Here is a 17,272-nt window from a genome sequence, read left to right as displayed (position 1 = left end):
TATATATATATATAGATAGGGATTGGACAAAATAATGAAAACACCTTAAAATTTCAAGCAAATTTATTTTAATATGGGGTAGGACTGCCTTTGGCAGTAATTACAGCTTGAACTCTATGAGGTATGGACTCGTACGAAGTTTCAATTGTTTCCAAAGGAATTTTTGTCCATTCTTCAGCTAAAACAGTCCTTAGTTCTTATAGTGATGATGGTGGAGGATATCAACTCCTTGTTTTTCTAAAATGCACCATAAATGTTCAATAATACTGAGATCTGAGGACTGTGGTGGCCAGATAAGATGTTGAACTTCACTAGAATGTTCCTTGTGCCATTCAGTAACAACTTTAGCTGTGTGAATTGGTGCATTGTCATCCTGAAAGATTGTGTTTCCCTCTGGAAACAGTTCTGCAGCCATAGGATGAATTTGATTAGATAAAATGCTTAAATAGTCTTGACTATTAATTCTGCCATGAAGGGAAACAATTGGGCCAGTAGATTTCCAAGATATAGCCTTCACCCCGATCATCAGAGATCCTCCACATTGTTTAACAGTTGGAAGAAGGCAGTCTGGGTCAAATGTTTCTTTTGGCTGTCTCCACACGTATACTCAGCTGGTGGTCGGAAATAAGGTAAAGGATGAATCATCCGAGAAAATAACATTCTTCCACTGCTCTAGGGACCGATTCTGTGCTGCCAAATTTTGAAAAGAATATAAGTGTACCACAAGTGAAAAAAGGTTGTGGAGCAATCTCTAGACCAACGGTGGTTCTCAAATGATTTGCTGCAGCACACAAGTGTGTCATAAGGGGAATCTAAGTGCACTGTAGATGTTTAATAATATAATTTAAAGCTTTAAAATATCCATACTAATGCTTGAAAATCCAGAAATATTTTTCATAATTTTGTTTTCTACAGGTAAGTAATTGTTTTTTTATATATATTTCGTTCTAGCTTTTTTAATTTTTAAAATATAGATATTAAAAAGAAAATTCCATGTAAAGTGCATGAATAATTTTTAATTTTCTGTGTGAAGTGTAATTTTCTTTGAATTTCCGGAGTTCCAAAATGTAAAAAAAAATTTGGGAACTGCTTCACTAAACAATGAACTCAATGCACATATTTGAGCAATTGTCACCGAGGCTAGTTCTATAGCATTTGATATTCAAGTCAATAACAAAGTGTCTGACCAATTAGACCAGGCATGGGCAACCTTTTTTTGAGAAGTGGATCACACGAAACATGACTCACCATCTGGTGGGTTGCACTCAGTGCTGGCTTAAAGTTGCCCAAAGCACTCATGGGTTTAGGGGCTCAATTCTCACCTATGTATGCTGTGACTTGCTGTCAATAAATACTATAGGCCCCAGTGCTGAGATTTGCCCAGGGGCCTATGATACTGTTAAGACATCCCTGGCTGTCCTAGAAAATTCAAGGTACTTTTACGTTTGGCATAGGTATGCCATTCAAAAAGTCCCACAGGCCGCAGGTTGCCAATGACTGAAGTGGACAGTGGTGAAGACGGTTACTACTATAGATATCAGACAATTAGTTCATTAATCATTTTGCTCAGTGTAATAAACATCAGTCATTTGACTCAGAGATGGCATATTTGAACATCTGATGGCAATATCTGATCAACAAATGTCACTGCCACACTAAGTTAAATATAAATCAATATGGATTTTATTTATTTTCCAGTTGATGAAGTGGCACAATCATGAAATACCATGTACTAGCTATTCTGGCTCCAAGCAATCTGATTTGAAATCCCACTGAAGTCAACTTTGGCTTTCATCCTTCTAGAGTAGATAAGTAATGTATTCACTGAAGGGCAGTGGATTGGTAGAATCACAAGAGCATTGTTTGGAATGCTTTGCAATATTTGTTCCAGGTCTTTGCATTCTGAGTTCAAATCTAGCCTTTGCCTACTTGGGTAGCAGACTTAAATCTTTGCTTTATTTAACACCACTATCTGGCATCGGGAGCCTTTAACAGTGGCTATTCTGTTGCAAGCACTTGGGCAAACTCTGAGGCTGGAGTATACCTTCATCCCAATCTTGTAGTTAATCTCAGAGACATTAGTAAAAAAAGGTCAACAACTACTCTACTCTTCTTCTGGACAAAGTAATAAAAAACAAAAACAGAAAAGAAAAACATGACAGTTTCTTAGAAACTGACTTACGTTTGTTGTCATCAGAGGAGTATAAGCTATAATGGGGCACATCTGGTCCAAGGCATTCCAGTATATAATATTTCCCACTTGAGCTGAATGTAGCATGAGCATACTGACAGTTCACATATTCTTCAGAGCATGTCAGGCAGTTATGTGGGTATTTCACTTTGGAGTCATCTTTCACACTTATACTGGAAAAGAAATGTGAAATGATTAATATTAATTATATTATAACAAGATTACAATAAAGCATATATATTTGGTGTGTGCTACTAATATACTTCTAGCTTCATCATCATTATCATTTTACTTCTTTTCAATTTTTGTTTGGATTAGATGGGTCTTATCTAGTACAACATCTCTTTATCTATCTGTTATGCTCCTTTGCTATGTCTTCCATGAGGCTCAACCCCTCTAAGATCAGCTTTCACCATTTTTTCTTCTCTTGCCTTTCTAGATGATCCTTTCACTTGGACTACTTTGGTATTTTTTTTTTACCCAAATGTCATTCTCCATATGCATCTCATGTTTCTACCAGTGTAGTCTCTTCTCTTGCATGCGTACTGCAACTGACTTTATAGTGCCTTCAGCAATAGATACAGAAAAATGTATTATGGATTTGCAAATTTGGAGGGAAGTTAAGATAAGAAAATTATTGTTATTATTATTATTAAGGTGGTGAGCTGGCAGAATTGTTAGCATGCTAGATAAATTGCTTAGCAGCATTTCATCAGTCTTTACATTTTATGATCAAATTCTGCTGCGGTTGACTTTGCCTTTCAGGATCGATAAAATAAGTACTGGAGGCATTGTAATTGACTTACCCACTCCCCTCAAAATTGCTGGCCTTGTACCAGAATTTGAAACTATTATTATTGTTATTATTGTCAATATTACAATTCTGGAGGATGGATTTGAAAAATCATTAGAATATCAAACAAAATCTCTTGTGGTCTTTCTTTTAGTTTTTTTACTTTCTAATTTCAAATTCCATCAAGGTCATCTTTGTCTTCCATTCCACTGGGGTTGATAAAATAAAGCACCAATCAAGCACGGGAGTAAATTTTACATATAAACCCTCTCCTCTCAAAATTTTTGGCCTTGTGTCTAAATTAGGAACAATTATTAAGGGCAGTGGACTGGCAGAATCATCAGGACTTTGCAGTATTTCTTCCAGTTTTAGATATTCTAAGTTGAAATCCCACAGAGGAAACTTTACTTTTAATTCTTCTGGGGCTGATAAAATAAAGTACAGGTCAAATACTAGGGTGAATAGTATCAATTAACCTCCTCCTATGAAAAATTGCTAGCCTTACACCTAAATTAGAAGCAATTATTATCATTTAACACGAAAATTACAAACTTTGCTAAATTTCTAGAAATCACATTGTATTTATTGACATTTTTTAAACAATATCTGCTTTCTATTAACCCTCATTTAGCAAACACAGTCTAAATAGTTGTAGAGACCTCCACCCTTCACTCCTAACCCCTAACATGGCAAATCTTGCCATTACTCCAATTATCTCAATTCACTGTTCTACACTGTAAGTGCCTCTTTCGACTACTATATTATACATTTCCAAAATACTCATCATTCCTTTTGTAAGTTCCATACTGCTATCGAGCTACATCCTCTTTATTTCAATTAATTTTGAAAATAATAAAGAATTTACTAAAATATCTTGGTCATTACAAAGCTGATCATTGGAACAAATTAACATGAAATTGTAATGGGAAATTTTAATTTAGATCACTTTATATGGAAAGTTCATATCAAAGAAGCAGGGTCAGTCTTGGGAATATTGGTTATCAAAAGGATTAAGGAGAGATAGCCTATCAACCAAACAAACCTGCCAATCTGCTGTAAGCTGTCATGCTTTTTTCTTCACACTGTGAGTACTTTTAGCAGCATTATGGTGAGTTAAGAGCTATAATGGTAAGCTGACTAGTTAAGCAGTAACTCTGAATAAAAATTCTGTATAGAAGAGATGTGGACACAATGACCAGTAGAGCAGTAACTTCAGATAAAAACTATGCATTATGTATGGTGGGGGGTGTCTTTGACTTAGTAAGTCCCAAGAAAAGGTGAAAGTAATCTATTTAGGAGAGCAGCAGCTATGAAAAAAAAAAATCAGCATAGGAAAGAGAGACTCTGCAAACCACAGTTAATGCAACTGGTTTAGGAGGCCAGTAACTCTAAATAAAAACTGACAACATAGTGGGAACGCTTCAGTCTTGACAGAACATCCCTTAGTGCTGGTGGCACAATGAAATACAACCCAGTCCATCCTGTAAAGGGATTACTCATAGGAGTATCATCCAGCCAATTATGCTATACAACAATCATGACAGACACAAATACACTGATGCATCCTTCCTGTGTATATAGGGTAAAAGGGTAAGGGGTAAAGACCCTCTTCAGTCATGAATAACTATAGGATTGCACCTAGAAATTTCCCCTTTGAAGCACAAGTCCAGGCAGGGTTGTTTGTAGAAGACCAGCAGTCACCCATGCATACCAATCTCCCCTCTCCATGACACTGATGTTGTTCAAGGGAAAGGCAAAGACCGATACAGCTTGGCACTAGTAGCATCGCAACTTGTTTCTATAGCTGAGTGAACTGGAGTAACATAAAATTAAGTGTCTTGCCCAAGAACACAACACACAGCTGGTCAGGGAATCGAACCTCATGATTGTAAGTCTGATGCTCTAACCATTGCCTTGACTATGTATATAGGACTAACACTTACTATATGTGTTGCATATGGTAGTGTGGTACTCAGGTAGGAATATCTGTCCACCTGCAGGAACTTTTTGACCATCTTCAACTGATCCCATAAATTCTCTTCCTTTCAGAGATAGAAACAAACATCAAACAACCCCACTGCCACCCCCATCCCAACCACTGGAAACTCCCCTTTTCCTGTCAGGGTTGCCATAATCAGTGCTGATAATGATGGAATGTAGGTGTAGAAAAATTGTAGAGAAGCTGGAATGGAAACAGTTTCTATATATATTTCATAACTTCTGTGTTATTTATGGATGTATCATAATTTTACTTTAGTATACTAAGAATTGTTCGACTTAAATGCAATGGTTCTATTACAATACCATCCAGGGTTTAATTACATTCCTCTGTGGCCTAAAGTTCAGAGTTCTACATGGTTTCATTTTTACCTGTCAACTTCTCAGAATTAACCCTTTAGCATTTAAACTATCCATATCCGGCCCAAACATCATCCACGTTTTATGTTCAAACTAACCAGATCCAACCTCTCACACCTACCCAACATTGTCTTTCTAAATATAAAAAGTGACATCCTTGAATTCTGAAAGCTACAAGATAATACATGAGTGATTCAAAATAATGTGACTACATAAGCATTATATTTAACAGAATAATGTAAATGCTAAAGAGAGAATGCTAAGTGCACATAACTAAGTACTAGTAATATGATGTTCAATTCAATCAGTTACTCATGCTTTCCCAAAATTATAGTCTGGAGGTTATGAGCTGTTCCACTACTCATGGTGTGCCGTTGACTGCAATAGGAGTGACTAGAACAAAAAAGTGATGTTGTGAAAGAAGCATGACCAGCACCAAAATAACATGTACAATATACTCAGACTTATTAACATTAATACAGTAGATAAGGTGGCGAACTGGCAGAAACATTAACACACTGGGCAAAATGCTTAGTGCCATTTTGTCTGTCTTCACGTTGTGAGTTCAAATATAGCCAAGGTCAACGTTGTCTTTCATCCTTTTGGGGGTCAATAAAATAAGTACCAGTTGAAAACTGGGGTTGATGTAATCGACTTATCCCAACCCCTGAAATTGCTGGTCTTGTGCCGGAATTTGAAATCAATATAAATACATTAGATTAATAAAAATGGTTCAGAATATTACTTGGAACATATTAAAGTTAAGGTAAATTTACTTGGTTTTATTTTATTGATCTTGTTCAGTTAAAAAGCAGAATTGGTACTGTTGAAATGTGAACTCAGAATTGGAAGACACCGAATTACTTATAATAATTTGGGCTGGATATCTGGGCTGGATATATCTGGTCTAAAATATCTCATTTAGTGTTCTCTATTTTAAATCATGCACACTGATCTTTGAATTTTGTAAACATACAATGAGCACATAATTTTGTTATTCCAGTTGAAGAAAACTTTCTAAACATCTAGACACATGAATCCAAAAGGAGATGACAAATAAATAAACAAACAAACAAATAAATAAATAATAATAAATAATGATTTTGTTTCTTATTTCCAAAGAAAATACTGTCTGTAAACTATAATTTATTTATACATTGCTTTCAGGAGTTGCTATTTGCTTATCTCCCCTTAATTGTAATTCAATGGCTCTCTACTAGTTTATTCCCTATGGGACACCTTTGATTCCTATTTTAATTGGATGGGCCCTAAGAGCCATTCAGTATTTAAAAAATCCATATATTATTTTAGAATTAAATATTATTAGGAATTGTATTAAACAAGTGTTAAAACATTTGGTGTGTTGCAGAATATAAAAAATTTATTGCACATGAATTTTAACAACAAAATCTTATATTGACCCCTGAGGGTCATATGGATCCTAGTTGAGGAATGGATAAAATTTCATGCGTGACTTAGAGATCACATCAAATTACATCAATGGTTCTTAACTGTGGTCCATATGGCTGTTAAGCAACCAATGTCATTAATAACTAATTAGTGGAACACAAAATTAAAGGTTTCTAATTTAGGTATGTAGTCAGCAATTTTGAAAGGAGGGACTCAGTCAATCACATCAACCCCAATATTTTATCAATGCAGATGGATTAAAAGTGCAGTTGATGTTGGTGGAATATGAACTCAGAAGAAATCCAATGAGGCATTTTTTATGATGCTCTAACAATTTTTCTAGTCTATTGAGAAACTTATGAGTAGCTTGATAAGGAGAGTGATGTTTTTATCATGGAATCCATGCTAATGAAAAAACAAATAAATAAAAATAAGGATAAAAGTAAGGCTGGAGTGGGGAGCAATCAACCAACTTTTTGACAAAAAAACAGAACAACACTATACAATTCAAATTGCAAAACAAGTCAAATTCACAAACCTGTAAAGATGTCTTTTTCTTGAGTCACCTCCTGTCCCGATAAAATACCTGGAAGGGGAAAAAAATACTTATTTAATAAATTCATATTACAAAAGATGGCTTGCTAATATAAAAATGTATGAATCTTAATTTTAAAGACAAGTTTTAAATAGAAGCCTTTAGTTTCAACAACATCAAGGGTGATATGTTTTTGATTTGTTCGTCACATTAAGGAAATAAAGATTTATGTATCTTACAATACATCTCAATGCTTCTAAATAGAAACTTTGTTTGTTTACTTTCATCGTAAAGTTGAATATATATTTTGCTTTTTGCTTGATTTCTGTATCACACATATTAATCTAAATGGGAAATATATCTATTCCCTTCATCTTGTGAAATGTAAAAATATATTAAGTTATGATTTACTTACAGATTTTGTTTCTCACTATCATAACCAACAATTTCTGTAACTTCCCATTCTCCTTGAGTTAGTACTAATTGCTTTCCTCGTTGCTTAATCTGAAACCAAAGTGATGTACGTAAATAGATATATTGATAGTTTTTCAGTATCTAAGTATATAATAATGGAAAAAATGAATGGATATAATAATGGAAAAAAACAAGCATACTTACAGGTTTTATTGATACTTGGCAAATGTGTTTGTAGTGTCCACTCTTGCCATCATTGACAGGTAGCCTGATGAAGTATTTTTGTTCAGAAACAAAGAATGGACGGGGCTACAAGTAAACAAATGAATCATCATTTGATTTGGGATATTTAAAACAGTAATCACTTTTAACAATGAATATTAATAACTAAATCATCAGTACATTATTTACATTTGACAGATATTTGTCCACATCTTGTTTGTTGTTAACACGTTTCAACTGATATACCCTCCAGCCTTCATCTGGTGTCTTGGGAAAATTTCGAACCTGGGTTTTCACCCCTAAGGTATTTTTCAATGTTATTATTATTATTATTATTATTATTATTATTATTATTATTATTATTATCAGATTACAGCCATATGCCCATGGGCATATGGCATAGTGGGGAAGAGCGCGGGCTACTAATCCCAAGATTGCAAGTTCAATTCCGGGCTGTGACCTGGATAATAATAATGATGATAATGATAATGATAATAATAATAATAATAATAATAATAATAATAATTACATTGAAAATACCTTAGGAAGAGAACCCAGGGTTTGAAATTTCCCCAAGACACCTGATGAAGGTGAAGGCTGGAGGATATATCAGCTGAAATGTGTTAACAACAAACAAGATGTAACCAAATAAAGAGCAATATTATAAGTAATGTTATAAGTAGAGCTACACTGTACAACAGAACACATCTGGAGATTTTTAGCCTACAACTGTTATGCAGAGACAGATCTAAACAACTTTTTTTTGTCTCTTCATATACAACTGGTTAAAAATCTATAGGCATATTCTGCAGTACAGTAAAGCATTGTAACAAAACATTGTTAATGCACCAGTAATTTATAAGTAGGGCATTGTAACAAAAAAGAAAAAAATCTACCAATCAGTATATAGTAATTAAATATATTCCACTTGGTAACATATTGTGAGAAAATTTGTGCACTGCATCATATCAGGTAAGAAAGGTATCAAAATACATTTGGATAAAAGCGACAAAATGTATATGATAATAAAATCTACTTTAAAGCAATTAGATATATACCACTGAGTAACATATTGTCAGAAAATTGGAATATTGTGAGAAAAAATGTTGCATTAAGTTGTATGTAGTTAGAAATGACATATGTAAATATTTTCACTGAAAAGCGTGTGAAAATATTGTTTATGGTAATGAAGTCTGTTCAAGTTGAGTAATTAAATGTGTTCCCTAAGGTAAACTTTTGGAAGAAACGTAAAATATTGTGAAAAACATATTGTATTAAGTTGTAGATAGTAAGAAAAGATGTTTTTTCAACTCATAATATATTTACACAGAGTGTGAGAAAATATTGTATGTGATAATTGAGCCCACCCTATGAACTATTAAAAGATAATCAGATTATTTGAATTGAGAAGATTAAGGAAGATGTCCAACAATAAGACATCTGATGATGACTGGAAACCAAACTAATCTAAATGTAGTGTAGATGCAAATATTAAAAAAGTGTCCCATCTTTAAAAAAATGTCTCATCATCATCATCACCATTTAATGTCCATTTTCTATGCTGGTATGGGTTGGATGGTTTGATAGGAGCTGGCCAGCTGATGAGCTGCCCAGGCTCCATGTCTGTTTCGGCATGGTCTCTATGACTGGATGCCCTTTCTAATGCTAACCACGTCACAGAGTGTACTGGATGCTTCTACACAGTACTGGTGCAAGTGCTCTTGTGTGATGCCAGCACTGATGCTTGTGGCACCAGTACCCATGAGCCTGCAAGATTAGGAATGTTCAGTCTATAATTGTGCCAACAGCCTATGTAAGATATTTAAGCATTTAGTATCTGAATATAGTTGGAAAAAAATTTATGATAATTCAGTGTCTTACAACCTGGAATCTTATGAAAAGCCATAAAGATGCTGATACGATAGGCTTCCATACTTCTCAAAATTTACCCAACATTACTTCTGAAGTGCCTACGTCCACTTTCCTCTATATGGTTCTTTCACTGTTCCTTTTCTGTCTTTTTGTATTCTATTTTGTGTACTATGCATGCACTTTTAGCTATCATTGCTGTCTTCCTTTACTTGAATTATTACTGCTTTCTATCTCATCTGTTATCTTTTTCCAATGAGTTGTAGTGCACCTAAGTACTGTATATAATAATAACAACAACAACAATAATAATAATAATGATAATGATAATAATAATAATGATAATGATAATAATAATAATACCGATAATACATGTACTTTTAACAATAGGTTCAGCATGGTAGCAGTCTGGGTGTTTTAAAGAGCTGATTTTTATGACTGTGAATGAATAAATTGTACATTTTAGAAATTTAGGATTTAAGCAGAGAAGGAGGAGAAACGTTTTAACTTAATCTGAATCTAATGAAAAATTAGCTTACTGTTTGAATTGGTCTGTGACTGTGTGATTTCAACTGAGGATTTTTTCTATGCCAACAAGTAATCTTCATAAGTATTTCCTCTCTCTCTGTGTCCCTCTTTTTCATTAGATTCAAATTAAGTTAAAATGTTTCTCCTTCCTTCTCTGCTTAAATCTTAAATTTTTAAAACATACACTTTATTCATACACAGTCATGAAGATCAGCTCTTTAAAACTCCCAGACTGCTACCATACTGAACCTATTGTTAAAAGCACATGTATTTCCTCTCTTTCTCTGTCCCTCTGTCTTTTTTACCCCTACTCTCTATTTCTCTCTCCCTCTCACTCTATCCCTCTGAGGTATTGCCCATGCAGTGGGCAATACCTCAGAGAAATTAAAGCAAAAGACAAGATCAACACTTGGAGATGGCTAAGAAAAAGTGATTTGAAAGGATGCACTGAAGCATTGATATGCAGTACCCAGGAACTAGCTCTGAGAACTAATTACACCAAGTTCCAAATAGACAGGAGTAGCAAATCACCCCTTTGTAGGTTGTGTAGCCACAGAAACAAAACAATCTCACATATTGTGAGTGAGTGTGGCAAGCTGGCCCCAAAACACTACAAAAGGAGGCACAATAACGTGGCTAAGTTCGTCCACTGAAGGCTATGTGAAAAGTATGGCCTGAACAGAGCATGGAAATGGTACGAACATGAATCAGAAGGAGTCACTGAGAACAAAGAACATAAGATACTGTGGGATTTTACAATCCAATATAACTCCTTAGTCGAGGCTCAGAGACCAGATATTGTTGTGGTAGATAAAGGAAAAAAGGAAACCAAGATCATAGATATTGCAATACCTGGATATGCATGCTTAAGTGACAAAGAACTAGAAAAGATTGAAAAGTACAGACTACTAAAAAACAAAATTGCAAGAATGTGGACTATGAGGAGAGTGTCTGCCATTCCAGTAGTTGTATGGGCACTCCAAGCACTACAACCAAGTTTAAGAAATATGTTAAAGAAATTGGAACTGACATGAGAGCAAAGCAAGTCCAAAAAACTGCTCTGTTGTGGACAGCTAGGAATTTGTGATTGGCACTTGGATGTTGAATGTCTTCTGTGATAATTAACAACCAAGTTTATAATGTGCGGAAAGAGACCCTGTGAGACCTCTGACAGCAGGCTGCTGTCCACTCTCACAGAGTCTACCAAAACAAACAAGACTGAACATTCTGAGAATTAAAGTGATAATAATAATAATAATAATGATGTCCTGATGCAGTACCAGGCACTGGCTCTCATGGCTTCTGATCTTAACTGATTGGAAGTGTTATCATGTACATGTTTTGTTTTGGTATAAAAGATAGACTACAGCAAATATTCTGCTCAGTACCACAGATTTGCTTGTCAGTTGTTTGACCAAAACCAGTTGAACATGTCCTTTGGTGGCTGATGATATGTGCATCTCTGATTACAAACAGAAGTAGTAGGGGAGCATCATAGCCATGTGTTGAGAGGAATTCTTTAGGGTTTGAATAATTTACCTTTGGAAACAGGGGTGTTTCACTCAACATCCTTAAATAACCCTTATTCAAGGACCTTTTATGTGGGATGGGCTACTCAATCTGAAGAAAGTTCGAACTGGGCCCCACCTGCGAGGTCATGCACTGTTTATCTTGATATGAGATCATGTCACGTACATACGGTTGTGATGCATGTACCTGGTGTACCCTTATCAGATGGGTAGTCATGATGGGTATACTGGGCTTCGTATATTTTACCCCAATGTCATTTTGATGGCATGCACTGCTCTCTCACTCAATAATAATAATAATAGAGAAGAAAGGTTCTCTTTGCCTTTCATCCTTTCAGGGTTGATGAAATAAGTACTAGTTATGCACTGAGGTCAATATAATGGACTAGTCCCCTCCCCTAAAATTTCAGGCCTTGTGCATATAGTAGAAAGGATTATTATTATTATCTAAGGTGGTGAGCTGGCAGACTCGTTAGTGCACTGGATGAAATGCTTAGTGGTATTTCACCTGTCGCTATGTTCTGAATTCAAATTCTGTTGAGGTTAACATTGCCTTTCATCCTTTTGGGGTCAATAAATTAAGTACCAGTGAAACACTGGGGTTGATGTAATTGACAAGTACCCTCACCAAAAAATTTCAGGCCTTGTGCCTTTAGTAGAAAGGATTATTATTATTATTATTATTATTATTATTATTATTATTATTATTATTATTATTATTTCATTTACTTATTAAAAAGAAATCTCTGCTACTCTAATTATTTTATATGTTTATCATTACTAAAATACTAAAAAACAAAAAAAAATTATGGTTGAAAAATCTCTGAAATAATTATTTAGAGGTAGGATGCAAGGTGAAATGGTTAAAAGGTTGTCTGATAAAGCACCTTGTGAATATATTTGATTCTTCATCCCTTGTAAACAGGGCTTCTGAGAGTAATTTTATCAGGAAGTACATACAAAGATTCTTTGAAGCACCCTGTCCAAAATGTCAATGTTAGTATTCAAAATATGCAACATTTTCTGAAATAATCCCAGGAAATTTCAAGGTGGGTCTGAGTACAATGTATACCTTGTACCCTACTCTCATAGGTCCTGGTTGCAAGAATATATAATTAAGTGATTTAGTATTTACCGTTTCAACCCAACCATGCAGTTTCTTCACTTCAGTGCTCTGTAATAATAAGAGAAAACAAAAATAACCAGAATTAAAACAATAAATTGCTTATGAATGTTATTTCAAGGGGAGAGGGTAAGAAAAATACAATATCAAATATAACAATATCTCTTGTAGTATATCTTATGTCATAGTGGAAATATATTCAGCTCTCAATAGAAGCATTAGTAAAAATGTAAAATATTTTATCATCAACTTTCATTGTCATTCTTGCTGTTGCATATCTCTGGCTTCCATAGTTTTAAGAAATGAAGAGATGAGAGAATAAATATTCTCTGGGATATGATGCCAGTTATATCTTATAGGAAATAATCTCAGATTACAATTCTTGTGGAAACAACTGGATTTGGCACTACTCATTAAATACTCATCAGTGTTGCTTACAGTGGTAAATTATACCATCTCATGAAACCTATTTACAACTTAGAGAACTTAAGTAATTGACAGATAAATGTCATGGTTATGGACACAATGTAAGGCCAGTAACAAAGTATGAACTACTGTTCCCTCAATTGGTCAGCCAGTACTCCATCAACTTAACCCTCATGCTCTCAGATATGTAACTGTTTCACTTATAGGTATCTCATACAATGGGTCTGTGAATAAGTTTCATATGCAAAGCTGTCTTTAGCCTTTGTGCATCTGAAAAGCAAATTTAATGAAGGATCATATTCAGCAAATGAATTATCAATTATTATTATCTTTAAACTCTGAGATCAAATACTATTGAGGTGAAGTTTGACATTCATCCTGATAAATAAAATACCAGTCCTGTGTGATGGTTAATTCTTCTTTGTCTGTCTGTCTGTCTGTCTCTCACTTTCTGTTAGTCTGATTCTCTTTCTTTTCTAGAAATTGGCTGTGGTCAAACTGAAAGAGAGTTGGGCCCAACGAGGACTAAAAGTGACTAAGACACACTGTATGTCATGGTAGTGCTCCTATAACTCCATTAGGAATTGAGGGCTCAAAGCAAAGCAAGGCATATGCATTAAACACTAACTAACTGAACTTATACAGTTTGAAAATAAAACAATATTTTATTTGACTTAGATTTTAACTGTAGTAGCACCTCAGTCAATAAACATCAAAAGTGAATATACTTTCACATATCAAATTTATTCACAATCAATATTTAATAAAAGTGTGTGATCTTTTTGATAAATGTCAGGCATATATATAATCCAGGAATGGTGGGTTCAAATATTGCAATAGACATTACATGATGGTTTTAGGCTACAAACATAACTCCACTTATTGCAGGGAAATTGGCACAAGACTGGTTATTTTATCAATGAAATACACCTGTTAAAAATGATCTTATAATTCTGATTCTTATCATATTATCATATATTGAATAGGTGTAAAGCAAAGTTACTTACAAAGTGGCACATGCCAACCCTTGAGCTGCACAGTGTGACAATACTGTGGTTTTGAGCCCTGGTTGCCCAGGACACTGCGACATAGTCATCGGACATCCACTCGACATGAGTTAAGTAGTAATCTCTATGAAAGACAGAACAGATGATTAATGAATCCTCTTATTTAAAATCATCATCATTAAAATCATTAATATTTACATAAATAAAACAGCACAGCTTGTGTTGTTATGTATAAACTGATAAGCTGAGAACTTCGTACAAAAACTTTTATACAAAAAAAAAAAGAGTAAAAAAAGTGAAGACTCTTAATACTTCGTCTGTCTAAATTTGATGTATATAAGACAGAATATATAGACAAATAACTGAATTGCCCAAGCAAATTGGTGTTGCAAAAAGGAGGAATTTGGTAATTTAATGGGGAAAACATGAAGAAAATATTGTGCCCAGGTCTAGTGTGGCTCAGAGTGGTTGCACCTGTAAGAGTTCCAGCTATGGGTTAACTAGCAAACCCCACTGTGACTAGGGGGAGGGGCGGTGGAATGCAGTTGCTGTATTCCCTGCATGGCATAAGAAGCAACTAAAAGGGGTGGGAGCGAAGGTACTGGGAATCCACTCTTCTTAATAACTCTGTTTCCTAAAAAGACAACAAGAAAAAGACAAGGAAGTGGGAGAAGGTTAGCACTAAATCCCACCCTAGTACTAAGGTCATGGAATGTGCATGGGTGCAGTACAAGTGAGGTAAAGAGGAGAGAGATAGGGAGTGTGATGATGAGAAGGATGGATGCACTGAGTGAAACTAAGATGAAAGGTAAGGATAGGTACAAGTTTGGTGATGTGACTGGTTGAGTGTCTGGAGTGGGAGGGCTCATGAAGAAGTGGCCTTGCTGGTGAGTAAGCATGTGCAGGAGAGTGTGGTGGAGTGAAGGGAAGTGTCTTCAAGGTTAATGTGGGTTAAGATGAAGTAGGGAGGAAAGATGTGGGTGTTTTTTAGTGCATATTGTCCAATGGTCCAGGGACTGAAAGGAGTGAGGAAGAAGTTGAGGAGTTCTGGAGGAAATTGACAGAGTGTGTGGATAGGGTGGGGAAAAGTGGCTATGTGGTGGTGCTGGGTGATTTGAATGTGCAAGTGGAAAATGAGGAAGTAGAAAATGTAGTAGGCAAATATGGAGTTCCTGGCCAGAATGAGAGTGGAGGGAGGTTGTTGGAAATGTGTATGGAGCAGGAGTTGATGGTGGAGAATAATCTTTTTAAAAAGTGGGAGAAAAACAAGTTTACATGGCAGAGGGTGGAGGGAGGAACAGTAGTGGAGAGGGACTTGATGGATTATTCACTAATCATTCAGGCGCAGGAGTGGCTGTGTGGTAAGTAGCTTGCTTACCAACCACATGGTTCCGGGTTCAGTCCCACTGCGTGGCACCTTGGGCAAGTGTCTTCTACTATAGCCTCAGGCCGACCAAAGCCTTGTGAGTGGATTTGGTAGACGGAAAATGAAAGAAGACCATCGTATATATGTATATATATATATATGTCCCTCCAACATCGCTTGACAACCGATGGTGGTGTGTTTACGTCCCCGTATGTTAGCGGTTCGGCAAAAGAGACTGATAGAATAAGTACTAGGCTTCCAAAGAATAAGTCCTGGGGTCGATTTGCTCGACTAAAGGCGGTGCTCCAGCATGGCTGCAGTCAAAATGACTGAAACAAGTAAAAGAGTAAAAGAGAGAGAGAGAGTGGTTGGAAGGTTTGTGAATGTGCATGTAATGAGAGGTGAAGGTGGAGGAGTGTCAGATCACTTCCTCATACAGGGTAAATTGAAGGTATGCTCGAAATTGAATGCTAGACGAATGACAGGGAGGAGAGAGTTTGTGAAGTTAAGTGAAATGGATAGGAGGGAGCAGGAGCATGTAGAGAAATTGAGGGGTGAATAAGAGGTTAAGAAACGGGAGGTGGGAGATGTGGAGGAGGAATGGGAGGCCTTTAGAGAGGCAGTAATGAGATGTGCCTCTGAGGTGCCTATTTGGTACATGGGTGGTTAGAATGGGTGTGAAGAAAGGTAGTGAGTGGCAGAATGAGCAGGTAAAGGATGTGGTAGTAGAGAAGAAAAGGGCCTTTGAAGACTGGTTGCAGAAAAGGGATGGAGAGGCTTATGATTATTACAGAAAAGTGGTCGATGCCAGTGCCGCCTGACTAGCTCCCGTGCTAGTGGCATTTAAAAAGCACCATTCAAGTGTGATCGTTGCCAGTGCCGCCTGATTGGATCCTGTGTTGGTGGCATGTCAAAAGCACCGTTCAAGCATGGCCTATGCCAGTACCACCTCATTGGCCCTTGTGCTGGTGGCACGTAAAAAGCACCCACTATACTCTCGGAGTGGTTGGCATTAGGAAGGGCATCCAGCTGTAGAAACCTTACCAGATGTGATTGGAGCCTGGTGCAGCCTTTTGGCTAGCCAGCCCTCAGTCGAACTGTCCAACCCATGCCAGCATGGAAAGTGGACGTTAAATAATGATGACTATGACGATGATGATATATATATATATATATTTCACTCATAACAAATAGGTAAATAAATAAATAAAATAAACATACAATTTATCAATATATAAATATAAATTAGAAATAGAAACGAAAATAATAAATTGAACAATTAAATTATTTAATTATTAAGTGATAAATTCAGTTCAATTTTATTTTTTTATACAAACAAATGACACATCTTGTAAATTACAGCTGTTTCTACACTATTAAAATTTATACATATATTATATTTATATATATCTATATACATATTTAGATATAGATATATATTGATATACATATATTTATACACACACACACACACACACACACACACACACACACACACACA

General features: G+C 35.6%; 1 protein-coding gene across 4 annotated transcripts in view; it reads right to left on the bottom strand.

The window, feature by feature from the left end:
- Positions 1–17,272, bottom strand: part of LOC106877900 (dipeptidyl peptidase 4) — a 611,833-nt gene that overhangs the window by 38,759 nt on the left and 555,802 nt on the right. For all 4 annotated transcript variants that reach the window (XM_014926948.2, XM_014926949.2, XM_014926950.2 and 1 more), the window contains exons 11-16: positions 14,406–14,529; positions 12,985–13,023; positions 7,906–8,010; positions 7,703–7,791; positions 7,291–7,338; positions 2,183–2,364 (exon numbers count right to left, since the gene is read on the bottom strand). In XM_014926948.2, coding sequence (XP_014782434.1) covers positions 2,183–2,364; positions 7,291–7,338; positions 7,703–7,791; positions 7,906–8,010; positions 12,985–13,023; positions 14,406–14,529 — 587 coding nt within the window. The remainder of the gene's footprint in view (positions 1–2,182; positions 2,365–7,290; positions 7,339–7,702; positions 7,792–7,905; positions 8,011–12,984; positions 13,024–14,405; positions 14,530–17,272) is intronic.

The sequence above is a fragment of the Octopus bimaculoides genome, chromosome 4, assembly GCF_001194135.2.
Source record: "Octopus bimaculoides isolate UCB-OBI-ISO-001 chromosome 4, ASM119413v2, whole genome shotgun sequence".
Classification (NCBI taxonomy): Eukaryota; Metazoa; Mollusca; class Cephalopoda; order Octopoda; family Octopodidae; genus Octopus; species Octopus bimaculoides.
Note: the sequence above shows the minus strand (reverse complement) of the source record. Positions and strands in the feature narration are given on the sequence as shown.